The sequence below is a fragment of the Enoplosus armatus genome, chromosome 7 (assembly GCF_043641665.1).
Source record: "Enoplosus armatus isolate fEnoArm2 chromosome 7, fEnoArm2.hap1, whole genome shotgun sequence".
NCBI lineage: Eukaryota > Metazoa > Chordata > Actinopteri > Centrarchiformes > Enoplosidae > Enoplosus > Enoplosus armatus.
Window position 1 is genome coordinate 7,591,026 of NC_092186.1, and position 27,502 is coordinate 7,618,527.

The 27,502-nt window shown below is 43.0% G+C and overlaps 1 protein-coding gene across 1 annotated transcript; it reads left to right on the forward strand.

Moving 5' to 3' along the window:
- sh3rf1 (SH3 domain containing ring finger 1) lies at positions 1–27,412 on the forward strand. Its single transcript, XM_070909169.1, has 12 exons — positions 1–252; positions 1,184–1,690; positions 17,107–17,382; positions 17,931–18,026; positions 19,582–19,887; positions 21,959–22,069; positions 23,758–23,885; positions 24,650–24,820; positions 25,120–25,403; positions 25,494–25,813; positions 26,349–26,689; positions 26,841–27,412. The coding sequence occupies exons 2-12, from the start codon at positions 1,310–1,312 to the stop codon at positions 27,007–27,009; spliced, it is 2,583 nt and encodes an 860-aa protein (XP_070765270.1). The 5' UTR covers positions 1–252; positions 1,184–1,309; the 3' UTR covers positions 27,010–27,412.
- Positions 27,413–27,502: the final 90 nt, after the last annotated feature.

Here is a 27,502-nt window from a genome sequence, read left to right on the forward strand (position 1 = left end):
TGGAGTTCCGTTGTCTCGCTTATGTCCTTTTCATGTTAGGTTTTACTTAAGTATCTGACAGAAGTGTGTTTATACTGTGCGTTGTACGCCTCTAAAGAAAGTCTATCTCGGAATAACAGTAGTATTTGCCTGGTGAATACTCCAGATAAGTGGCTAGAATATTCCAGGTAGCTTGCTAACTAGTAACGTTAGCAAGAAAGCAAAAATTGGGAGATACGGGGCAACAAGAGGAGGAGTCGTGTTTTGGAAGAGGTAAGCTGAATAGTGGGCGAATGAATTTAAAGTGTTATAGATAAATTGCTTTCGTCCGAGAAGTTATACAAAACGTTTTGTTATAAGTAAGAATGCTGTGAAAACTTGTATTTGTTAGTTACTTAAACCGTGGCAACATTAAAGTAGCCCCCCTCGTTAGCGAGTTGTCTTTGCTAGCAAACTTTCTTTAATTTGCACATTGGCAACGTTAGTTTTAATTTCTCACCTAGAAAACACTACTGCGCCGAGAACTACTGTCATAAAAAGTATCAGTACACGTTTTTCACGCTGTTGAATGTTACGTAATATTGACATTTTTTCTGGAGTAACATGATACTATTGCTGTACAAGTTTGGAAGATTTAGATTTTATCATTGAGATTTATTCTTGTGATGTCGGCATTTAAATGGTTTTATGTGCCTCATTTTGTTGCAGTGTTTTTTATTTTATTTATTGATCACATAAAGTGAGTTGATAACATTCTTGGTAAATCTCTCTCCATGTTTTCGCTCATGAAAGACAAATCACAGCCTTTCACTCCTGAGTCGTTGGTGTAGGCTTCTCATTTTTTTTTTTTTGTCGCGGTCATGGCGTGTTGACTGTACAAGCTCCAGGGAGCCAAGATCACAGTTGCCAGGTGTAGTTATCCGCTGTCAAGTAAATTAGATTAACTCGACCTTTAATCCCTTATGCGTTAATTTAACGACAAACAACAGGACCGTAGCGTTGTGTTTTGCCAGTGTTGTCAGCTCATCACTTGGCTACAGTGTTAAATCTGTCAGTTTTACTGTGTGTCAACTGAAATGGCACATTTCCCATGCTCAACAAATGAAGCAACACTACACAGTTTCAGCCATATGTGGTGCCTGTTGTATGCATATCATGACCTATTTCACTGGATTAATTTGCATGTCTTGACCCTGTTTTATAGCTGATGCAGATGCCATGGCCACAGCCGAGGTATGGGAGTGACGTGACAGTGCTGGTCCTGCATCCAAACAAAAACCTTAATCAGCATCATGTCTTTCTGCTGAAGTAGTGGCAGAACACACAGAGAATGGACGAGTCAGTATTGTTGGATTTGCTTGAGTGCCCTGTTTGTCTGGAGCGACTGGATGCCTCGGCAAAGGTTCTTCCCTGTCAGCACACCTTCTGCCGCCGATGCCTCCAAGGCATCCTAGGCTCACGTGGAGAGTTGCGTTGCCCAGAGTGCCGGACGTTGGTGGAGTGTGCCGTGGATGACCTCCCCAGCAACATCCTTCTTGTGCGCCTGTTGGATGGCATCAAGCAGAGGCCTCGAAGGGCTGGTCCTGGGGCAGGAGTCTGCACAAATGGCACGTCTGGAGCTGTGGCCAGAGCGCACAGCAGTGGAACCAGAGACCAGGGCACCCCAGGAGCACAACCCCAGCGAGCTCAGGCTAAGAGCACCCTTGTCCGGGTTAGTATACTCACTGTGACTCAACATGGATCAGTGAGCACGAATCTGTGTTTCCCATTGTTAGGGTCAAGCTGAAACAAAACAGAGAAAATCTGTGTGGATTAAAAGCAGCATGTTGCATTACTGGCTCTCTAATCTTTGCTGCGGATTAACTGTTATCATGGTGATCCGAAGGCCAGCCAGTTGACAAGCAGCCCAACATCACTAATGGCAGTGATTGAGAGCAGTTAATAGTTGAGCCAACAAATGATTCTGCTCTTTGTGCCGACTGGAGCCGGGCTTCTCCCCTAAGAAGGGTTCTCCGTTCTTTCTTAGTTGCTGACAATGCCGTATGCCAAAGTCTGTCTTTCACTCGAGATCCCTGCTTTAGAGTTGTGTGTGAATGTACGTGAGAAACACAGTGTGGGGCTACAGGGTGGTTGTTTTATCTGCAGTACCAAGGAGAGGAGTTGTATAGTTGGAGAAGCAGAAGAAAATCGTGAAATGCTGGCAGCTTGTGTTGCAGCAGTTTTATTTAACCAAATGAAAGATAGATGAGCTTTTAAACATAGGGAAATAGGAAAATAATTCTGTAAGCCCAAGGAAACATGGGTTTGATTTTTGATTTTCATTGATTTCATAGTTTTGGTCCTAATGGTTATGTAGAAACACAAGTTGAAAGCAGGTGCTGAGGCCAATGAATGTCATGGCACGTCTTGCTTCAGTGTTTTGGTGCCATTTTAACGTAATTTCTTAAACTCACTTACCTCTAACAAAAACTCCTTTTTTTTCTTTAGTATTTACACTCCTCTCTGGGAAAGTCAATACCCAATATATTACTGATGCTATGTGTTAGTTATAAAACTCAAAATCACACTTGTGTGTGACTGTGCTATTTTCTCTGAGCTGCCACACCAGAAAATATAACGTGTTAACATTAGAAAAAAATTCAAGTCAATAATATTGTCTTTACTCTTGAATTGTCAAAATTTGACAATATTTCATGCTGTAAATATACCCAAATCACACATAAGATAGTATTGGCGATGGTATTGCTTTAATTGCATGTTGAAAACCTGGCTCCAAAAAATGTGAGAGTCTCTGCGCAGGGAGGATATTTGAGATGAAAAGATGTCAAGGTCCTGTGTAGAATCATTGGAATGTCAAAGCGCTGATTATGTATCTGTCTAGCCATGCAGGTACGAAGATCAGAGACCTCACAGTAAATCGCTACTGGGGGGACCCGCCTCATTTGCCATAGAATCACTTCAGAGGATTCGTGCTCATTTCAAAGCTGTTTGTGCATTGTGGAATTTCCCTCGATTCTGAAAGCCCTGTTTGTTGGAGAGAAAGAGGTGGACACTTGAAACTACCACATTATTTCACCCCTCCATGTTTTTAAGATTGACAGTTGATTATAATCCCTCAGTGTAGGCATGAAGGGTACTATCCTCCCCCATGCGCACAGTGTATGAAAGCGTTTTGTCTGAGTGTGTGAAGTGCATTCAAAAGCTGTTTCATTCACATTGTAGGATGTCATGATATTGACTAAAAGTGACTCTCAAGTCTATTCTGGCATCCTGACGCATTCTGCTGATGACAGAGAACAAGAAAAGACATGGCTGTGCAGGTGTAACGTTTTTAGAACATAAAAGGCAGAGATCAAAGCGCTTGCTGATTGCCCAGTCTGATCTCTGGCCAGAGCTCCATGGGGGCTGAGCGCTTCACTGCCCTTGGGTGACACCCTGAGTCCCACTTCTTTATTGTTCGTCGTCTTTCCCCCGATTTTTGGGGTATCTCAAGGCTTGAAACAGCTCCTCTAGTGTCGTGCCCCTGTTCGAGCAGATCTCCACCTCCTATTTCTTATATGGCCAGAGAATGGCTGGGAGGGGAGGGTGGTGGGGACTGCCTGACAGATGCACAACAGGGTTTTGTTTCGGGTCCCCTCTGATCTTACTGACTGACCGACTGTGTAGAGTGGCCAAGAGAGATTGTGTGTGTATGGAAGGCTACTAGTAACAGAAGCTGATGAGTGTTAAGTGAAGGTGTCGGGACCAAAAGGGACAAATGTTTAGTGAGTAACCTTGCACAGTCAGCTTTCTGCCCTTCCTCTTACATCTCCAGGGTTGCAGCAGTTGTTTGACACCCTGCCCTGGCATTTCTTTGATGAGGGGAATGAAAAGGCTCGTCTTGAATGTAGAGCTGTGGTTGTCTGGCCCTTCACAGTCGGGTTGATGACTCACCTCCATGGTGCTCTGTTACATGGATGTTTTGTCTTCCTCTTGCCCCTGTTGACTCATATAACGCAGTATTTTGTTCACACAGATTGAGAACAGATAGCTCAATGGTATTTTTGTGTGAGAGCGGCGAGTAAAGCCATCAGAGCTGTCTTGAAGTCAAAGGTCAGGGTTCAGAAGTCATGGCAGTCAGGGGTCGAAGCCAGCAAGGGAGAGGGGAGAAGAATTAGAGAGAGATTTCTGTGGATGTCTTCAGTTATCATTATGATCCTCTGGAGAGTTGAGCCAGTGCTGCCACAGACTCAAAATAGAGCTGCTTTTATGATCATTTCTGTATTTGTCATAAAAGCTTTAGTGTTCATTTGAATGATTTTGTGCATTAGACCCAATTTAGAGTTTAGGTTACATTTCGAGCTCTAATATGTGCAATACTGCTTATGTAATAAGGCTTTAATTAACAATAATAATTTTACTCAACTACCTAGTGGATGTGGGTATGTGTGTCTGTCTTTGAGTGTTTGGTTGATGGGAAATGAGACACTATTCTTTTCTAAGCTCTTGGGAAGTAATTAGGTCATTATCTCTTCTTTGGTAATGAGAGCTTAATACAAGGAAAGTTTTTTTTTTTTTTATAGGCCGCTTAAGTTTGACGGCCCTCTCCGCCTGCTGTTATTTCTCCTTATCTCCAAATCCACTGAATTGATTTGAAACAAATAGGAAGCAAAAGAGCACAGCCTTGAATTTGGTATTATTTGCTGCTGATTGAAGGAAGTTGTCTAATGTCTTGTTGCCCACAAGACATTGCAAAGTTTTTTGTTTCCCAGTTATTTTTATAGTAAAGTTGTGGTGTGTTTTATCCTATCTCTTTGTAGTTGATTTAAAACTAAAAAGAAAAAAGAAAAAGAATGTTGTTTATGGGTTCCTTATGTAGAGGTATCTCATTAAAATTCCTGCGCACCTCCCTCGTCTGAGGTCGATGAGTCACACCGGCCCTCTCTGATGACATCATATTGTTGTTGAAGCCTTTCCTCTTGGCCGGCTGGCTGACCTCTGCCTGCGCGAAAGAACCCCGTCATTACACCCTCACACTGCCCACATACTGGCAAACACATACTTACTGCTTTCCACTGGGAATTTTTCAAGAGGGCTTTGGTCTGTTCAGTCCTGCTCTCTCAACACGCTCACACTCTTCTCTTACCTCCTCTGTAGTTCTCGTGGAGGTCTACAAGTAGCCATGACCTTCTGGACAGTGCGTGTCAGGGATTTTGGAGCCACCTGTAATTTTCTCTTATGAGACACTGACACAAGCTGTATTTTCTCCCATATTTCTGCCATGTACCTCCTCCCTCTTGCTGTCTAAATCCAGGCTGGAGCCTGTTAAAGGTCTAATGAGATTAGAGTTTATTAGACAGTGAGTCGGCACTGCTCCCGTTCTCCTCTTACTGCTGACTGGTGACTCTCATTCTGAGGAAACAAAACACTTGTTATTTAGTGAGGCAACCTGTGTGTCTGGTTGCCACTATGTATTTTTACACATTTACCTAATACACACAAGTCGGGTTGTTTCTTGTTGATAAGTGCAATTTTTCAGTGGCAGAGTATAAATTATATTTTTAAATAAATGGTTTCTGGCAGCGTGGTTAACTTAAGTATCCAGAAAGCAGATCGATAATGAGAGATTAGAGAGAACTACCAACTTGTAAGTGGAACATAACGATGTGGAGAGATTGCAAATCCATCCGTCTATCTATTTCCTATACCACCTATTCTGCACAAGCTCACAGTGGAGTGGAGCCTATCCCATCATGCATTGTGCAAGAGGAGGGGTACTTGGACAGGCACCTTGAACAGGTCAGCAGTCTATCTCACTGCTAACATACATAGACGAACACATTCATCATCACTTTCACATCTATTTGCAATTCTCACATTCTTAACATGTTTTGGAAAACATACAGTGAATGAGCAGGTGGCCATATTATGCCGTGGGAAATTACTGTCCTCCATGTATGGGTTTATGTAATTCCCAAGGAGAACCTCAAAAGACCTAATCATGTGATTAAGATGCAGCCATGGCCTCCTTATTGTAGTTTAACAATGCCCCCCAAACGATGGGTGTGTGCCTGTCTTTGTCTTTTTGGCCTTTCAAGATTTTCCAGACACATAGAGGGAAGAGTTGACTTGCCTAGTCTCCTTATAACCTCTTTTCCCCAGACGGAGAAGGATGTTTTGTGTTAGTGTGTGTGTGTGTGTGTGTGTGTCTCTGAGGAATGCCATGAGTAGTTGCAGGTCACTGTTTCTCCTCTAAACATTGGGCTTGTCTAGTCTCGTCCCACTTGCCAGCTCACGTTCACCTTCTTCCGTAAACTTTCTTGAAGTGTCAACATGTATTTATGTGTACTTTCTGACTGTTTTTTGCTGTTAGATATATAACGCTGTTCTCGACTCACAAGTAAAGGTGATGGTTTGAAAGGATGGTAGAGGCCTGTGTCTGTCATATGCATAAAGTCTGTAGTTCTGTTGATAATCATTCATGCAGTGCCTCTGCACCTGAAAGCCAGAGGGCAGACTCAGCTGTAGCAAGACATCTTTTCATATTCTTGTAAGTGCTAGCCATCTGGCCATCATTTTCTGGACACTTTGGATTGTCTAGTTCCTCATGTGAACTGATTGTGTAGGTTTTGATAACAAAGATGTGTTAATGTTTGTTGTTATTTCCAGTGGTTTTTAACACTAAACTCTGGGTGGTCCACCAACCAAAAATGCCACATTTGCCAATGGCCCACACCCCCCTGCTTCCTCCGTCCATATCTCTTCTCCTGTCAGCATGACAATAGTAAGGGAAGCAGCCATGACCTTCTTTACCACCGTCCTGTCACACCTGTGGCAGCCCATGAAAGGCTTTCTTTAGCACTTCTTTTTTATGTGTGGTCCAGTGGCCAAGGTTCCTTGGGAAAATGTTTTGTGGACCAGCTCTTATCAGTAGTTTGCTTTACAGACCACTTTGAGCATGCTTGCTGTTATATAAGGCCTATATATGTTGTATATAATGCAGTTTATACCTGTAATTCCAGTATTTTTATGTCAACTAGTTGGGTGCTATATTTTGACACCAAATTGTTTAACAAATGTTTTGTTTGGAATTTATTTCTTTTGACTGTTTTGTCAGCTGTTTGAGAAAATGTGTCTCATTGTGTCCCTCCTTTATTCCCAAGGTGCCCCTAATACCTGCTTGGCCTTAACAGAGCAGTTTGACCTCTCACCCTGTGTTGTGATTGGTTGGCCAGGATTGGTCATCCATGGGCCGTTTGACTGCTGGCATGTTAAGTGTTCAGTTCCCATCCCTAAGGCAGAACCATGATTTGCTGGGAGTTTCGTTTTCAGTTGTTTGACCTCTGACCCAAGAACTATTACTGGCTCTTGATGCATCTTCAAGCCTCTGGCTCACCTTGCTGCTGCATGAAAAATGTGTGGTCCAAGACCACCTCCTGAGATGGACGAAAATAATGATTCTATCAAATATTTTGAGTGTTTTCCGCCAATCTCTGGCCTTTCTTCTGTAAGCCGCGTGTGTTTGCTGTTCTGCCATGTGCTGAAAATTTTCCTGGTTTTCTTTGAGGCCCAGAGGTGCAGTTAATCTGCATTTGTCCCCTGAGTGACATCTTTGTCCCAGCTGTGAAAAGGCACTGGGTATCCATTACAGAGAATTAAGTGTTGCGTACTTTAATGCAAAGCAATTACGTGTTTCTTCATATATATGCTGTAACAACGACACTATCAGTGTTGCTACCCAGCCACATCTTATGTCTCTTACATCTCATCTGAATTGCAGGATTCCGTATGTTTGAAGATAATCATTTAATAAAAGCAATATCGAGCTGCATCTAACAGACATTTTCAATATGTATTAATCTGTCACTTATTTTCTTGATGAATCAATTAGTAGCTTAGTTCTATAAAATGTTGGAGAAAGTGAAAAATGCCTGTCACAAATGTGTAAAGTCCCAGGTCACATCTTCAGATGTATTTTTTTTTTGTCCAACCAATAATCCAAACCCAAAAAAAGATAAACACAAATGTAGAATAAATTACGGAAACAATTAAACAAGAGATGTTTCTTTTTCAATACAGATGTTAGAAAACAAATAATCTGTATTTTGTTTTGGAATAAAATGGCACAAATCTTGAAAACTCAGCTACTGAAAGCCTGTGTCCTAAGCTACTCCACATGTGTGGGGTCTCTCTTGTTGACGGCGTGTGATTAATTAGTGAAGTGGACTTGAATAGGGGAGAGCACTGACAAAGACTTGGGTTTGGGGGCTTTCATATGGTGTCTGCACAAACCTCCCACCACAAGCACTGACTCTAAAATTACATTCACACTCGTATTCCATCGTATCTGTTTTGATTATAGGCAAATGCGCTTTGAGCCCAGGTGTTTTATGCAAACCTAGCCCTCTGTGGATTTGGCCTCACCAAGCCAGAGCAATGTTTGTTTAAATGAGTCACATGCTGATTTTAGATCTGTGAGGGCCCTTTTACAGTGCACACCCACAGAAACACAGGTGTGCAGTCAATGTTGTCACAGATCTATTTGTGCACTATGTTGAAATGTCAGCGCAGGTTTGAACCAACCAGCCTGTATCTCTATTCTCCATGGTGAGAAAGGTGTGATTTTCATACTGATCATACCAAGGAAGGGGCCCATTAGCTCCCATGTATATGGGCATCCTGATTAGTTTTCGAGGCACCAGCATCTGTCTCTCCTTTCTCCCCAGTGCTTAATGGTATTACTGTGGGCTGAGTAACCACAGCAACCTGGGATTTTTTGTAATGTAAGTCTGTGCCAGCAGAATAGTCTGCTTGTCAAATTGCTCTACCCATGTGTTTGCCTTTATGACCAGTCAACCAAGATAGGCATGAAAAGCATAGTTTCCTTACGAATACTTTCTACTCACAGAATATAATTTGGCCTGTTTTGACACTTTACATTTCTTACTGCAAAGTAAAAACTGAACTGCAAAGCACAAACCTGAAGCCTCAGTCAGAACAGGATGGACACAATTTAGTTAAATAGAGTAACTGCTGTAACAGTGTAGTCCAGTCCACTCAGCCAACCTTTGCAGAAGAACTAGAAATTAGTGAGGGCCCCAAACTCTGAGCTCCTCAGATTTACTCCTTGATACTCTCTCCAGCACGTGATGCCTCACTTAGCATTCAGTGGAGATGAAGGAAATCTAGCAGCTACATGTTACATCTGGGTTGAGTCGAGGGTGGAATGGACAAACACACTCACACTTTTCTTAAGAAACTGAAAAAAATGGTCAGTGCTGTGCTGCTTCTTGAGTCTGAGAACAGATGCAGTGTTTGTGCCTTGGCCCTTTGCCAGTACTGTGTCAATATCCTGGCTTTGTTTGTCCACTCTAGAGGCGTACAAATACCAGCCAATGCAAGCAAATGTTCTTCAGTTGCCCACTAGTCTGACATGCAACACTGGACAATTGAAAGATGAGCAGGCAAATGAGAAACAGACAGACATTTGACTAAGATAACTAGGAGACAACAAAGCAGTGACTATAGCAGGTTTTATTTGAGAGTCAGTAACTTACGGAGTAGGTAGCTGCCCAGTTCCTTGTCAAATTTCCCCTCAACTTGCAACTCCCTGCGTAAATCGAAGTCAGCCTAAGCAGAGCAGAGCAGGTGGCTCACCCTGAATGACTAAGAGGAACAAAAGGCCACAGACACTGCACGCTTTCACCAGCACAGTGGAGAGTAATGTGGGGAAATGCTTAGTATTCAGCTCATATTGACTGGTACTCAATACACAGATACTGTGACATTTGTGAACTAATCTCTCTGTAGCTTAGATACAAGCTAACTTCCTGTGTGCAACTTCTCTCTTAGTGCTAATCCAGGCTATTGAATACCTGACAAATCAAGGTGCCTCTGCTCTTATGAGCTCTTTGCCAATTGAAATAATGCTTTTTATCCAAATATTCTATTGATTAGTTAGGTGCTAACACCACTATTACCACTGATAGGGCATGAAAACGTTGTCACTACAATTGCGGAAGGCAACATTAATTCGGCTTTAGTCCAGCGTATTTAAATAGTTCTACAGTGTGGTCCAAGGTTGTGTAATTCAAAGAGTGTTACAGGTAAAAATTAATATCAGGTGGACAATGTCCTCTAACATGTCAAAGTTTTGTCTATGTCACAGAACCATATTATAGGTTCAGGATGGCAAGCCTTGCTTCCTCTCCCTGCCTCATATTCTTTTGTCTTTTGATCTTACACTGTTTCTCTCCCCTTCTCTTTCTATTTTGCATCTAGCTTCCTTGCTCTCTCTGTCTGCTCTGAAATGTGAGTGGGTTCCTGTGAGAACAGTTTTAAGCCCAGTGTATGAACTGGCACAGAGTTAAAGAGTTCTGTTCTTTCAGTTTGTAGTCAGACAAGCAGACTGGGTGATCCCAGGGCCACCCAGAACAGGCCTTTACCCCTCATCTGGGGCCAGCCAGGTAAAGAAACCAGTCCATACACATAAGGCCTACACAAAGAGATGTGCCAGTTCATGTGTAAGTGGTTTCGTGGCAATTGCATTTTCACAGTAGAGCCTACACACACACCCAAACTCACGAGAGCTTCATGAAAACCGCATGTGTAACAGCTCCACAGTGTGTGCATACGCTCGCCCATAAATCCATACTCCCCGCTAAAATGCGTTCTTTCTGATGACTAATCTATAGCTTACTAAGTGCACTCAGCTCAGAAATGCCTTGATTGTATGTCCATGTGTTGAATGTTTTTATAAACCCCACCAACATCACCACCAGGTTAAGACAGAAATCTCAATGTAGTTCCGTTCCTGCTTTTGCACATGGTTGCCTTATGGGGCCTGTATGATCAAAGCCATTCTTCTTGGAGTTGGGAGAGCCTAGCACCCAGTTTCCCATGAGCCCCCAGGATATACCTACAAGGTCAGGAACTGTATTTACACTGTAGGTTGCTGGGGTCAGTGTGTGGTTACCCCTGAGATGTGTTTTGCAACTGGCACTCAGGGGAGTAGAGGTGAATTAGGCTAAATGAGAGATGCATTCACTGACCCAGGAACATGGAGGAACACAAGGAGGAACACAAGGAGGAACAGGAGAGTTTTGAGGGCTTTTGAAAACTTCCTGTTCTTCTCACATGTGATCCAAGCTTCCATCTGGCAGACCCAGACTGCTCTGTGTGTTTTCATGCCTGTAGACTAATGTGTGGGATCTCATTTGCTATGTAGTGAGGGAAACAAACACACACAGTGAGTTGTAATAGGGCAAAGCTCTCTGAACGCTTGAATGGTTTATTGCTTCTTTCCCTCCTCACAAAATGCAGTCAAATGCCATAAACACGACAAAAATTTCATCAATTTATAAAATTTCCCACAATGGCTTAAATACAACCAGATGATTATTGGAGAACCCCACTCGGTATATAATGCACAAGTTGAACGTTCGCTGCTTGATACTCGTTTTTAGTTGAGTTTGACACTTAAGCATTGGCTGATTCTGCAGTAAAGGTTTTTATAATATTAGAAGGACTTCCTCCTTTGCCTGAAATATTTTTTTGTGATTTATGAGCTTTAGAGGGGGGGTACGCAGATTTTGTCAACTTTGGACAGAGCCAGGCTAGCTTTCCCCCTGTTTCTAGTCTTTATGCTAAGCTAAGCTAAGCTAACCAGCTGTTGGCTGTAGTCGTATATTTAGCGCACGGACATGAGAGTGGTACTGATCTTCTCATCTAACTCCTGGCAAGAAAGAGAATAAGCGTATTTCCCAAAATGTCAAACTATTTCTTTGAAGTGATAGCACATTAACTTCACAACTGCCCTGGGCCCTGCACTACACTCTCTCCCAGAACTGGTCACTGGATTGATTCTGAATGACTCTCTTTCATAAGATTCACTGCACTGTCAAGAGACCCATAAATAGCCAAAAAAAAGTGCTCATGTGTGGAGTTTCCATAGAAACCAGAGAATGGACATTTTCTTTTGTCTCAGACTGAGAGGGAGACAACAGCTCCAGATGAGTAAGCTGTGTCTTGAGGTTCTGCTGTGACAGGAGCTGCTCATCTGATGGTCCCTGTGTGACAGCATTATTGGAATGTCACTGAGTAAAAGTTTAGCATATCGTATTTATTTGTTTTCTTGGTTGAATAATTCTTGGTGATCCTCATGTTGATACTTTACTGGAAACACCACATTTTGTTCTGATACTTTCAAAAGCTGATCCAAGAGGGAAACAGATGTTCAGCTCTCATTCACCACCATTGTTTTGCCCAACAATGAGGAAGTGCCACCTAAATACACAGATATTTCTCAGCAATACAGCAATAAAAAAAAAAAGACCCATAACTTATTCTCAGTATTATAGTAGCAGATAGACCTTGAAAAGGACAAACAGTTAATAGAGAAACAGAATATGAAAAAATACAAATACAGGAATACAGGTTTTGATTTGACCCATTGTGTGCTTGGTTAGTTTTGTTGTAGACATCTAAAACAGTCTCTTTCTGGCTACTGGCTTTCATGAGCTTGATATCTCTGCCTCTCTTTGTCTGTAGCACAGTTCCTGCATTTTATACCAAGAAACCCTCAGGTCCTTAGACAGTGTGGTGGAGGCAGTGAAAGAAGCCTGCTCTACAGTGGTCATTAAAAAGGCCATTAGGAATCAATTTAAGCTAATGCAGCTCTAATGGTATCAAGATGGCCCATGCCTTCAGAATTCCTCACTCCCATCATGTGTCAAAGCTTGTGTTACGATGTTGGTGGCATCCTCAGTAAACAGTGACTTAGTAATAAACAGCAAATGTCCTATGACCACCTGGTCAGTGTGGCAGATGCTGCTCGCACTCCCTCAGGCAGAATGTCTGACATGTCTTGGCCTGGAAATGTTTGTGGAAGGGCAAACCAGACAGACTACCCCCACTCTGCTCACACTGTTTTGGCAGTAGTACCCCCTGCTCATTCTTCATCCCCTGCAGAGCTCCTGGAGGTATCCATATGGGAGTGGAGTCGTATCTGGCACTTACACAGAGGGGATAAAGGTTTCTGTCTACTGTGGTTACACACAACCCTTGAACTGCTGACAGAGCAAAAGTTACCTGTAACATTGACGTTTTAGCTGTAAAGACAAGCTGTTATGTTTGATGGAGGTTCATAATTTCATGTGATTTTGTTGAGCTGGTTGATTATCTGAACCTTGTTCACACAGTTTAATAGTGTTGAAACTGTATCTGTAACAGACCTGCAGTACGCCTATTTCTTTGTCTTTATAACGTCTCTTGCAAACGTTACAGTGTAAAGGCAAGCTGTCAGTGTAATTATCCCCATTTGACCTAGTCCTCCCTCTGTAGCACTACATGCATGCATGCATTGTGTTTTTATGCCTGTCTGCTCGCTGGTTGTTGACATTTAGCTGTGCTGTAGAGCAGATCACTTGGGTAATTCAGTTATAATCCAGTGCCGTGGAAGAGAACACTATAACAGCCAAATCCCTTTAGCACACAGGTCTAATTGCATTATCTACAGTACAGGAGTAATTGCACACACCAGCTGATGCTCTGCACAATGGGCCTAATCTCTCTCTCATTTCATCTCGCTTTCTCTATCTTTGTCTTTGTATCTATCTGTCAGTCACTTATTCATACACAGGTAAGTTTACCGCATTAGCGCTCTCTACTGCAAGAGAAAATGTAATGAAGTAAGTGGAGGGTCTAATGTTTGAATACTGATTTACAAACAATCATTGTCCTGAACACAACCCAGTCATCTAGCTCCTAAAGGAAAATGAATGCTAACACTTTGCAACTTAGCTTTTCAGAGAATCCAAAACCAAACTTTGGCTTCCTGTGTTTTGCTGGGACTTTTCTGTCCCCGCTGAAGTTACTTAATCTCATGTAAGAGGAGGCACTGTACTCAGACTGGCTTGTTGTGGTCTTGTCTAAACAAACAAATTAAGACCTGGCTCTAACTCACTTGTCTTCCCTCCTCCTTGTACTCTACTACTACTAACAACTCCAAAATGTGGTGTGAGAAGTTTGTGAAAGCAGCTGCCTGGTGCAGCCTACTTAATTAACTATTATATCTCATTTTCTGTGTATGCAGCTGATACAGGGTAATGACACATTAAATCCTCAAAACATTAATTCATAACTGGTAATATGCTGATATGCTCATATTTATCATGTCATTCTGCAAACTATAAATATTTGTCACCAAATCACTTATCTGTGCTACCAGTTTGAGAAAGCTGGAGTGCTGGATGGTATTATTGTATTTATTAGTGTGTAAAAGTGCAGTAAAAGATTTTATTTTACATTGACTTACTTATATAATTGTAATAAATCTGAATTATAATCAGGCCCTATTGGGGGCCTCAAAATAAAGAACCACAGTCTTATTGTGGCCTGCAGACTGCCTTTTGGTTACCTAGGGTCTCAGTGGGGTGTTGCTGCTGTGGGTAATCATGTACTTTTTAAATCTTTGAAGAAGCTAGCGGTTTTACAAGGCTGACACAGAAACCTAACAGTGGTTTATGCTTCTGTATAATTACTTCCATAAGTGTTCACTGCAGATGTTTAGAACAATTGGGCAGGGATGCAAACTTGTCATCCTTCTGCAAAACTAGCCACTGGCAGGTCCGTTTTTGACTGCCCGCATGCCTTAAGGTAAGAATCTCTTACCGTCTTAGACAATAACAATTAAGGCAAGGAGAATCTGTGTTATGTTATGTGATGTGTGTGTTTGTGTTGCGAGCAGCGTGAGATGAGACTCTTTTTATTGCATTTATGTGGTAGCAACTCTTTAACAGCTCACTTTAGCTCTCTTCTGTACATTCCGGTTGGATGCACAATCCCCTCTCTTCTCCAGAGGGGATGTTTGGTCAGGACTGATGGTGCTCACTTATGCTGGTCCACTGCAGACACAACAGCACTGTCTCCATGGACGCAAACCGGATATTAACCCCCCCCCAGCCATCACCCATCCCCAGCTTTTCTCTGTCTTGCACACCCACACCACCTCTTACATCTAGAGGCCCCTATAGTCAATCTCTCTTGATTTTCTCTCTCTCTCCCTCTCACTGTGTTTAGACGAGTGAAATATGGAAATATACCTCTGCTGGCAACCCCTCTTTTATGAGGCCAGGATAGGGAGATCAAAAACCATCTGAGAAGTAGGCACTAAGAGTGCCGGACCAAAACATATTACCCTGCCAGGAGTGAGTTTGCTCTGTGTTGTTCAGTACAGAACTTCATCAGGAAAAACCTTAATTGCTACTAATTCAGTAGAAGTCAGCAGGGAAATCTTGAATTCCCAATAGTCTCACCTAGTCATTCTAGTTAATAGAAAGGACATATTGTTCTAATACAGTGTTTTGTACATACAAGACTTTATTTACTAACACCTTTTATGAGTCCAATCACTTTTACCATGTGCAAGAGCAATTACATAACAATGCTGACTTTGAACACTGTGCTACTACTAAAGGTTTTATTAAGTCTTGGCCTTGGTGTACAAACAAGTGCTTACAAACTTCACAGTTTCAAGGTGACAAGCATTTCATATTTACCATGTAATTAGATCCCATTGGCTTTGTGTAGCTTGAACCTGATCTGTCATTTGCAACAAAAATGGCAGAGCTTCCACTTTCATTTGCATTTTCATCACGAAACTCCCTGCCAGGCCTGGGTGGGCTCAAAAGCCCTGTTTTCCCCTGAAAGGAGGCCCAGTTCCAGTGCAGTGTGCAGGGGGCTGCAGTACCCCTCCTCCCACTTCTCTCTCCCCACAGGCTGGACCAGCAGAGCCAGAGACCGATTGGCTCTGTGCTTTAGGCTGTGTGATTCTCTGCAGCAGGGTAATGTCACCCTGGCTCACCATCACGGCTCATTCTGTACTTTTATTCTCCTCTGAGCCTTTAAACGGTTCATTAGCCTTTAACAAGACTGCAGAGCCTGCTCCAAACTCTGCTTTAACCCCTCTCTCCCTGGCTCACCTTCTCACAGTCTGCCTGAATTCTATCCATTTTCCTTATCACTGTCTATACTCCTTGTTGACTCCACACTTTCACTTCCAGAGTTGAGATCCAGTCGGTTTATAGTGTTTGTGATTCTGATCACTGCGAAAGATGTCTAACAGCAGTGGGATAAATGGTGGGGGGTTGGTTTGGACTGAAGCCTTCCTCATGGACACCCACCCTGAATGGAGTACATTGATGCTTCTCTATCCTGCTACTCCCCCCTACTCGCTGTCCCTCTTTCCCTGGATTGTCATTCCCTGAATGGGCCTTTCAGGACTCTAGGCTAGCAGGCTGAGATACAAAACCTTCCTCTGCAAGATAAAAGGACACAGCCTTGGGCCTTCTGAAGGCGTTAGTCAGCTAGTCACAACCAGCCAGGCTCATCACACTAAAACTGTGAACACACAACATAGACCTTTTCACTATCAGGGAACAAACACGACAGTTAACTGTCTCTGTAAAAACGTACACTCACAGATTTCTGTATCCTTTTTGTTTGCAGTGTCCAAAACAACAATTGTCATTTCCCATAGGGCCTTGTTTCTAATTGATTCAGGAGTGACAAGACTGTGAACACTGCTTTGAAATCTGGTGGCTTTTATACGAACTGTTATTCAGCTTGTTACAGTGCGTCTTTGGGCCTTAGCTTGAATAATTTCCATTTCACTGGACTCTAACACTGCTTGTCAAATATGTGCTTTCCATTGGTGATTAATTTTATATGAATCCTAGAGCTAAACCTGAACTAACGTCACAAAGAAAAAGCAAAAAACTTTTTCCAAAATTGTGATTCTGTATTATTTAAACTATTTTTGAGACTATCATTTATTTTATTGTGTTTATTCATTCTTGCATTATTTGTTTGCTTGTTTTTCCTGGAGCTGTTTTTTTGCCACCACTGCAGTTTGTTCTGAATTTTAAAAAGCTGTGAACAACTCCTTCATTTGTTGTTTCTCAAGCAAATTTAGTATGCATACTGACTACACTTCATTTTGTCCCATTTTTCAATGTGACTCCACTACAAACTGATGACCGGTGAAAATTAGTATACACTACAGAATTGGAATACAGTGTAACTCTTAGCCTTTATTCTTGTCATCTCTCTCAACCCTCTCCCCATCTTACTCTCAATATCTGTTTGCAGGGTGTACCCCAGCTCCCTTGTGCCAAGGCACTCTACAACTATGATGGCAAGGAACCAGGAGACCTCAAGTTCAGCAAGGGTGACATTATCATCCTACGCCGGCAAGTGGACGAGAACTGGTATCACGGGGAGATGGGTGGAGTCCATGGCTTCTTCCCCACCAACTTTGTCCAGGTCATCAAACCGCTGCCACAACCACCACCTCAGTGCAAAGCTCTCTATGACTTTGAGCTCAAAGACAAGGAGGCAGACAAGGACTGTCTGCCCTTTTCCAAGGTGAGGCACAGCACCCACTGTTCTGCCGTGTGGTCACTGTAGTAAAACAAAAATATCTCTCATTACAGCGACACTGTCTTCTAAGCATTCATTTTCTCAAGTTTGTGCGTGTTAGAATATAAAGGCTGTTAACTGAAACGCCCAGAGAAATGGTTTAGATTTTAAGCCAGACTTCTTGATGAACAACTGTAATTAAGCTGGATAGAATGAATTACATACAAGGCAAGGCACGGCTTAACTACAGTAATTGAGTGGTTATGTCTATCCAGCTGTTTGGGTCATACTTTGATGTTTTTGTATTCTGTCATCAGTTGTTTATATGCCACATGAGCAAAAACAGAAACAAGCTTACTAAGTAGTTTTCCAAACAGAATGTCATGCCTTACACAGTGTTTTTACTCTTGGGCATGTCCCGTTTAATAAACGTTGTCTCTACCTCATTATTTCTGTTCAGTGTTTGTTCTTCGAGGATGAGAAATACTCTTAGTTAGCAGTATCCTTAATTTGGTTCTTCCTCATGCGGAGCCCCTATCTGTCTTGACTTTCAGGATGATATCCTGACTGTGATCCGCAGAGTGGATGAAAACTGGGCTGAGGGAATGCTGGGAGATAAAATTGGAATTTTCCCCATCTCATATGTTGAGGTAAGAATACTAAATAGATTATTTAATCTTAAAATCCCACCAATAATTAGTGGAGTAAGTGCCCCTTGAAGCTCAGCAGAATTGCTAAGATCCTTTTAACGTAATCTTCTTTCCATATACTTGCATGTGTATGATACTTCTCTTCCTTTTGAAATGCTTGTATGTTTCATAGAACCACTGAACGTGTCTTTGAAGATTTAGACAGTCACAGTCAGTCCCTCTCTGAGCTCCACAGGTCTCACTTAAAGGCTTTAGGAATAAGCCAGACAGAATGAAGTAAATCTTTGTCATTTAAAGATGATTTCATTTCATCATTAAAAAGCTGTCAATGTCAGTGTGCACTCTATTGTTATGAATATTATAAGCAAGCTGAAAAAATTGTTGAAAAAAAACCTGTTTGGCACAATGAAAGAATCTCAGAATAGTGTTTTAAATACGATACTGGATTGAAGTGTGTTGAGGTTAGTCTAAATAAGAGCATTTGTTTCAAAAGCTGTGACAGTTTTCTTTATTCCTTTCATATGTATTCTATCCTTTTTATATTCATATTTCTATACACTGAGTGAGAGTTTTGCAGCAACAGAAAGCAGACTATGTCTAAAGCTATACATTGTTTTTTCATACAGCAGGAGCCAATTGTTTTGTTTATACACAGCAGAAGCTACTGAAGCAGAATAGAATATTTAGTTGTCTCTGACTAGATAGTGTGCACTCATGTTCAGGTTTCATAAGCAAATGCAAATGCAGTACCATCACAAACGTGCATAGAGCGTCCCAAAATGTTCTTTTGGTTGGAAACAACTGAATATGTAGGTCATTGTTTTTTTTACTGCCTTAGGTGCTTTTGTTGCTCACCTGGTAGAGCGCATACCAATAGGGCTGAGTCCTTACTGCAGCAGCCCTGGGTTCGATTCCAGTGCCCTGCTGTATGTCATCCTCAATCTCTCTCTCTCCCGCATTTCCCGTCTCTTCTCTGCAGCTGTCACAGTCCAATGTAGGCAAAATGCCCCAAAAATAATCTTTAAAAAAAAAAAAAAAAAAAAAAGGTGGTCTTAAATTTAATGAGGTTAACTGACTTGCTGTGGTGACATGTCAGTGATGAACCTGCACAGGCTCTCTCCTGGATTGGAGTGAAATGCTTAGCTTTTATGTCTTAAGTAGAGGGAGCTGCTTGGGGCAACATGTGACAGCAAGTGAGAACACCCTGTGATTAACTGAAACCTTTTTAGTGTTACTCCTTTGATTCTTACCTAACAGTTGTACTTTACGGTGCCTGAAAGTGTCACAAAGCCTGCACTTTCAGAGCTGGCTTAGAACCATCAACTCCCCCAGACTAATATGTGCAGTGTCAAGACCTGATGGATCATTCTGCTGCTCACCATCTCTACTTACTAGATAAACTAGATAGAGGTCTTCCTTGACAGTCACCTTTATCATAGAGAGTGACAGCTTTCATCATCATTTTAATACAGCTCCTCACTCCTTCCCCTCTATCTGTTATTTCCACCTTACTACTCTCTCTCCATTGCCCCCTGCCTCTCTTCCTCTCTCATAGTTCAACTCGGCAGCTCGTCAGCTTATAGAGTTGGACAAGCCGTCAGACTCCAATGGAGACTCTGGTGAGGGGGCCTCCTCGGGGCCCCAGAGCAATGGCGCTCAGCGGGCAGGGGAGAAGAAGAACAGCAAGAAGCGACATTCCTTCACCTCTCTTACCATGTCCCACAAACCCATGCTAGCTCCTCCCCCCCAGCGCCACTCCATGGAGATCAGCGGGCCCGTCCTCATCAGCTCCAGCAACCCCACAGCAGCTGCCCGAATTGGGGAGATCAGCGGTGGGCTTTCCTGCAGCGCACCTTCACAGGTAAGATACTCCACAGTTTGGGAGAGGGTGAAGGAGAGTGGCTTCTGCATTGCAGGTCCCTTCCTAGAACTGAGTAAAAACAGAAAGTTAATTCTCAGAAACGTGCAGTACAACAAATACGCTCCATTTAGCATTTTATGATTCGTCAATATCCTGTTCAGCGGTATTTAATTGCAAAACTGTAAAACACAATACACAATCATGCAACTGGAAAAACCGAGTCCAGCATCAGCTCTTTTTGTTTTCACAAGATGTTTGCTGCTTTTCAAAGGCTCCACTTTCCTTCTGTCAGCAATTAGGCTGACTTCCCTTTTTCCCATCATACCAAACAGGCCATTGCTTCATCCAAGCGTTTGAAATCATGGATGCGTGACTCCACTCGTCCGCAAAAACGACTCCAGCACAGCCCTCAAGGTTTCCACACCAAATCTCGATGTGACAGGAACTCACAGCTGTTTTATGGTTGCCAGCCTCTGGAGATTGGCTTTGACTTGGTGCTAGATAGTCAGAACAGCAGACATGCAGATTTACAAGACAAGTGTCCTGCTGATTTATCTTAGTCTGAGGCTCTCTATGACTTCAACCAAAATGTGCAACTAATAATGGTTATTTAAACAGTTATGAGTTCATCGTTCACTATTTAGTCTAATAAAGACATACAATATGAAGACGGGTTAGTGTTTTGACAATATTCTGAGACAGATTTCATATCGTATGCACCGGCATCTGTGTTGTCGTCCCACTTCCAGGCTCTGGGAGCTTGTAGCCAACTCAGGTTTTATTTTTTATCATTATTTTCTACCTTTTTGTGTTTTTTCTCTTGAACGTACTTTGTCTGTTGTCTGGATACTGCAGACTCTCTAAAATGCTATGTTCCCAAACTCTCTATTAAGATCAATCATTAATCTTTCATCTCCAGTGTCGTGTTTATGTGCTTCTTTGTAAGAGGGAGATGAGGAGAGTGCTCGTCTACAGTAAAGTGGGTCTTGAGGATCATCTGTCCTTTCTAAAACCAAAACGTTTCATGTAGATATGATTTATGTATCATCAAAGTCTTCTATCCATGCGGAAGGTGTAATCACCTTTTTAATAACTCCAGACTATTCCCACAAATCATTAGAGAATAAAAGAAACTTATATTTGCACCTGTAAAGTGATCCTCCACAGTGACAACAGAGCTAACCATTCGTTTGATTTACAGATCACTGTGTTTTAATAAAAACACAATAGAGACTCTCCAGGCACTGTATGCGCAGCCTCTTTCCTCTCCCCGCTCCCCCTTCACCTCTACTCATCTTCTCTCCTTCCAACACCCAGACAAAAAAACAACAAAGGTAAGCCCCAGTTGCCTAGGGGGCTGAGTAGACCGTCTTGGAAATGAACACGCCTCCCATATACCAATGTACTAGACAAGACGAGGAAGAAAACAGGCTGCTGTTGATGGCATTCTTCCTTAATTCTAAAGGAAATGTATTTATTTTAATGAGCATAACATGCCCGCCCTGTTCTTTAGTGTTACTCATTTGTTTCCAGGCAGCCATTTCGCTAACAGTGTCACCTTTTGAACACACTGTTACATTTGGCTTTCCCTCGGCACACCCAGTGCACAATAGATAAGGAAGCAGTGAAGATTGAATCTGAGGTTGGTCTGCTCTCTGAAAGGTTCACCTTTAAGAGGTGGCTCTGTCTGGAGCAGTCATGCATGGAGAGAGACCACAGGCTACAGGGAGATATTGTGTGTCCAACAGTATGGCCTTGTTACCAGGACACCACTATGACTCACGTGGATGACCAGTAGGAGTAGCCCCCTCTCTTTATATGCCCAGTGACATGTCCTGCTGGGCGGTCAGCTGGTTTCCATTGGCCAATCAGATTACCAGTCCACCATTGTGGTTACGGCTAAGTCACCAGGATGCAATCCCACATGTGAGAGTGATTTACATACAATATGACAGCACAGTGGGAGAATATTTTTAGCACATCTTTATTCTTCATGAGTGAGTGGAGCTTGCCCTGTACATTGAATTCATTATGATATATATGAGGGTCCACATTTCCCTTTTGTTGACAGGTACACATTTGCACAACTGGACTAATCGTGACCCCGCCCCCTAGTAGTCCTGTTACTACAGCAACGGTCTTCACATTTCCCTCAGAGACGAGCTACACATCCATCTCTGTGGTAGGTGGAATCCTCTATAGGTCTCATAAATCTACACTATGCCAAAGAGACAAAACAACAACAAAACAGTTAAAACATTTGTGGAGTAATGGATTCAAAGTTAGTATGTTGCTATTTTTAGACAGATTTCACATTATTTTTGTGTGCACGTGTCATTGTTTGTATCCATTTGATACATTTATTTTAATCCAACATGAAATTGCATAATATAATGTATATAACATGGCAGAAATATGAGTTGTTAATAAAATGGTATGAAACTATACTATATAAAATTATCTATAAACATGGGCTTAAATGAACCAATGCACATAGTAATATTACCTTCATAACTTTCCTCTGCGATTTTATTTAGATGATGAAGACCTGCCTCATGTCACTTCCCATCTGCAGCCAACAGACAGCATAGTCACTTCAGGCTGTGCAGATTGTGTTAATGCTAATCTGTTCATCTGGATTCCATGTCGAATGAGATACAGTAGCTTTATTATTTCACAATTTGTCAACAGACTCAATAAAGACAACAACATGGTGTAATCTTTCAAGCAGAAATTGACTTCTTAATATGTTTCAGACACGTTCCTGCTGAGGGGGAAAAAAAATCATTACAACTAAAAATGTCAAGAAATCCCTTCAGCCCACACAAAACAGCAGGCATACTTCCTGTTCGTCTATGTGTATGCTCTGGCATGTGGAGTTTCTGAATGAGCAGGAATGTGTACACAAAAGGTTGAGCTCTCCGCTTCACTTGGGAACCCTACATGATGTTTTTGTACAGATGATTCCTCTAGCCTGCAGGCAGCCTAATTATCTCAGCTCAAGCGTCAGCAGTGAACCGAAACGCACATCGACACTCGCACATACACATGGGCCTGTACACATTCCACAGGGCCGTCTGAGTGCCACTGTCCTCCACCATTGTGTCATGGAAGCTATTACTGTGCTGCTCAGTGTTGAGCTTGGGAAGACTATGTATAGGAGTTGTCTTCACCATCATCCGAACACACTGTGCACTCATTTCAGCTTTTAGTTTTTCACTGTTTCTAAAAGCATGTATCGTGCTTTATGTTAACATAGCAGTTTGGTGACTTAATTTTAATCCTGTAATCTAGTAGCACACAAAAGAAAATGTTAGGACCCTCCTAAAAGCATGCTGCGATCATTAGCCTCGAGTCAAAAGCTTGAGTCTCTTTTGACATTACAGATGATCAACAAGGGAAAACAAGCGAGTCAAGCTGAATCCACTCATGCTTGGTTTGAGGGTTGCTCTGAAGTGTGTCTACAGACATGTTTTTCTTTTCATATGGTCCCAATTAAAGCCTGCAATGGATTTAACATCTAGCCATGTGGTCTCCTAGCAACAAACAAACATGCAGAATAGGAGATTCTCAGTTGCAAGGGGAAGTCGGGGACAAGACCATAATGTCTGCCAAACCAGACTCTCCCTTAGTGTCGGCAAACCCAAGGGAATATCCCAGATGACAGATGATCTCTCATTCTCTTTCCCTCTCTGTTGCTCATAAACGAACTGGTTTCTCCACTTATGCAACATGTTTTTTTTGGGCTTGTGTTACTTGTTTTTGTCTTTCTGCTTCATACTGAGAGGAAATCAATGACGGTTTGTCGTGATATTGTAATGAAACGTTAATCCTATCTAACTACTAATATGATTTTCTATTCTTATACAGGATGCTCTCCCACCGCCCCCCCCTCCTCCCCCACAGTCCTCCGTTGATGGAGCAGCATATTCATTGGCTGCCGGACAGAGACCCTCCCCCAGCATAAGCGACCAAAGTGGGAGACAAAGACCCACAGTGTGAGTTATAAAAACAGTCCCACACAAAAATATGCAGTCTTCTTTAATGTGCAGTGAAATGTCAGAAGCGGTTTGCGCACCGATGGCCCAGGGCCTTAATGCAAATGCTCATTTCAGAGGGGGAAGTCTTCGCCCGTCTGTGGCCCCCTCAGCTGTCAGTGTGAGGCTGCAACGTGTGAGCATGTGCACAGGTGAAGGGGTCAAAACCTGTGGATGACAGTCTCCTGGGTCCCATTAGAGATCCTCTCTGTCACCCCTGACTTTTGACCCCCCCCTCACCTTTACCCTCATTACTCCTCCAAGACACCACACACCTGATAAAAATTAGATCCACTCATGCCTGCTCTCTTGCCATCTTCCGTGTCTGCCTGTGCTTGCATGTCAGACTCTGAGGCATTTATGTTCCCTCCCCCTGACAACGTCGAAATCAGACTGAAAACATCCCAGCTGAGACTCCCATCTTCTTGGCTGCCGTTCCAGGCCTGTTCTTGCTCTGCTGTAGAGAGCAAATTGTTTTGTCCTCTAGTGCTGATTTTCTCTGGGTCAGAGGGCTCAATCTCTGCTGGAGGGTCTCAGAAGAGATGGTGACAGATGTACAGCTAGGCAGCGGGATAAATCCAGAACAAATGGCACGCTGTACAAAATGTTAAACCATAAGGGAGAAAATCCTCCATGTTGGCTCCATGTTGATTTGTGTGGGTGTGTGAATTTGTTTTCATGAAATTCCTCATCCTTGTTTGCTGTTTTTGTTTTTCTGGATCTAGCTATGTGGCTATGTTCCCCTATACTCCCCGTAAGGAGGATGAGCTGGAACTAAGGAAGGGAGAGATGTTTCTGGTGCTGGAACGCTGTCAGGACGGCTGGTTTAAGGGCACCTCCATGCACACTGGCAAAATTGGAGTCTTCCCTGGGAACTACATGAGCCCAGTCAGCAGGTCAGTCATTTGTTATTGTCAACATCCTGTACACTCAGCCGCATATGTACAAGGCTGGTTTCACATCCATCTGGCTGTGATGCATAGCCATAAGTTAATAATTCCACATGTTTGTGATTTTTTAGAAAATTTGTATAAAATATACAGTATATTTATCATGATTTAATTGTGCCACGGCAACACTTTTGGTAGAAGAGCAGAAAAACAATTATGATTAGAATGAGGATTAGATTGGTTTAATGTTCTCCTGTTGCCTCAGACTGCTAGGTCTTACCCGTCTTTATGTCCTCTCCCTTCAGGACAGCGTCAGGGAGCACCCAGCCCAAAGTACCCATGAGTCTGTGCACTCAGGCGGGCAGAGGGGTCACCATCGTTAGTCCCTCTTCTGCTGCCATTGGGGCCATTGTTTCAGGTCCTGATTTCAACAAACCCCTCACAGTAAGCTCCAGCGCCGTACCTGCCAACTCCCAACCTGCAGCTGTGGTAACAGCAGCTCAAACAGCCACGGGTCAACAGCCAAAAGTCCCTTTGCATGTCAGCTCCCAGATGACTGTGAATCAGGCTCGCAATGCAGTCAGGACAGGTAAATTTACTGGTATGATTGAAAATGGATATGGATCGTTGTACAAAAGGGATTTTAAATGTGTGATATTGTTCGATGTTCCATTTGCAGCTGCATGTCACAGTCAGGACCGGCCCACAGCAGCAGTGACGCCCATCCAGTCTGCAACAACTGTGACCTATCTCCCTCACCTTGCAGTGTGCCCACAGCCTTCCTCAGGTCCTGCTCAAGGCTGTACCCGGGCTGGAGTGGCAATGGGCTGTGCCGCTGCCTCTCTGACCCCACCCAATGTCAGCGCTGCATCCTTGGAGGGTGATGCTTTGAGACCTGTACCTGTCCTCGCTGTACCCGTTGGCCCCGTGAACAGCTCTGCTCTCAATCCCACGTCTAACAGCACAGCTCTCGCTTGCCGACTGGACAAGGACGTCAAGGTTGGATATGTGTAAATATTTTCAGAGCTTAATTAACATGATCTGTAACTAATTATCCACTGCTGTTGCTATTTTCAGTAGATGTATGCATGTTTTATCATGGTGGAGAATTTGTCTTCAGCCCTATCAAATTTGACTAACTTGCCAGATGATTGAAATGCCTTGTAGTGGTTTGGAGTGTCTGCAATTCCTGATGACATTTATTTGGATGCTAATCACATGGATAGGATCCACCAATAGTAATCAACAAGGATAGGTTATTATTATGCACTGTTTGTTTCTGTTGTGTGTTCTGTCTTTCGCAACAGACTGTGGTCAGGATTTTTCACATGTCTAACCTACAGTTTAAAACCTGTCTGTGCTAAAAAAAATTGAATATTCTCCTACCACATTTATTTGTTTTAGTGGTAAAGAAGCAGACAGTTCCAGGCACTAGAATATACCTGTCTGTGGTTTGTGGAAATTACTTGTGCCTCAGTGCTTCAGGAGTTGTTGCACTTATTCTAACAAAAAAGAAATGCTGTTGCTGTTTCAGAGAGAAAAGAAAAGTCTTCTGAAGCTGTTGTCCTCCAATAAGAAGAAGTCTCGCCCTTCACCACCCTCCTCTCCTACCCTTGAGGCGGAACAGGCTGCTGCTGGAGAGGTGCTACATGGTGCCGTGGGCCCTGACACATCCCCTCCCTCTGGCTCTGTCGGCTGCCTCGAGCCCGAACCTGCTGCTGCTGCTTCTGCCTCTTCATCCTCCTCAGCCCCAGAGTCCTCCCATCGGAAGAGCAGTCCCCTTGATGGATGTGCGCCTATTGCACCTCCTCCTCGCCAGCCGTGCTCCTCCCTCTTATCTCAACAACATGACGCACGGCCCATCATATGTGAGAGGTACATTGACTTCAAGCGTTTGTGATTGTGCTGCTTTATTTGTCCCGTTCAAAGGAAGTGTAACACTATATTACAGGTATCACGACTTATCAGTTGTCATTGTTGCAGTGTGTATCAGTCACTGACTGTGTCTCTGGCTGTCCTCCCCCAGGTACAGGGTGGTGGTATCATATCCTCCCCAGAGCGAGGCTGAGCTGGAACTTAAGGAGGGCGACATTGTGTTTGTTCACAGGAAGAGGGAAGACGGCTGGTTCAAAGGCACACTGCAGAGGAACGGCAGGACCGGACTGTTCCCTGGCAGCTTTGTAGACAGCATCTGATACACACACACACACACACACTCTTCAGTGAACCACGGTCACCACCACCGTGACCCAGCTGACTGCTGCTAGCTACCATGTGTCACCGTGCAAACCAAACGGATCAGCGCTCGCACAGTTGCCGGGGCAGAACCGTCATGTTGACACTTTAACTCCTTGGAGCCTGCTGTGGCTCCGGTCACTGATAAAGATCAGTAGTGGCACATGAGAGAAAGCTGCAGAGAAGAACAGAATATGTTGTTGTTGAAAGCACAGTGGACAGAGTTAGAGGAGAGCACACTACTCATGAACTTTTCCTTCTTGTTGGTTATTTATATCTTTGTAACAATTCAGCTGTTAAATGTGTGCCTTGTACTGTTCCTCACTTTATTGTACATAAGGACACAAAGATGATTAGTCCTAAAACAACCAGTATGAGCTGTTGATATAGATATATTACGCATTTTAACTTATTTCATAGATTGGCCTTTTTTGTAGTGCAACACATTAAGGG

Coding starts and splice junctions, on each gene's coding strand:
- sh3rf1 (XM_070909169.1), top strand. CDS start 1,310: ATGGACGAGTCAGTATTGTTGGATTTGCTTGAGTGCCCTGTTTGTCTG. Junction 17,383..17,930: donor ACTGTCTGCCCTTTTCCAAG/GTGAGGCACAGC, acceptor CTTGACTTTCAG/GATGATATCCTGACTGTGAT. Junction 23,886..24,649: donor GGGAGACAAAGACCCACAGT/GTGAGTTATAAA, acceptor TTCTGGATCTAG/CTATGTGGCTATGTTCCCCT.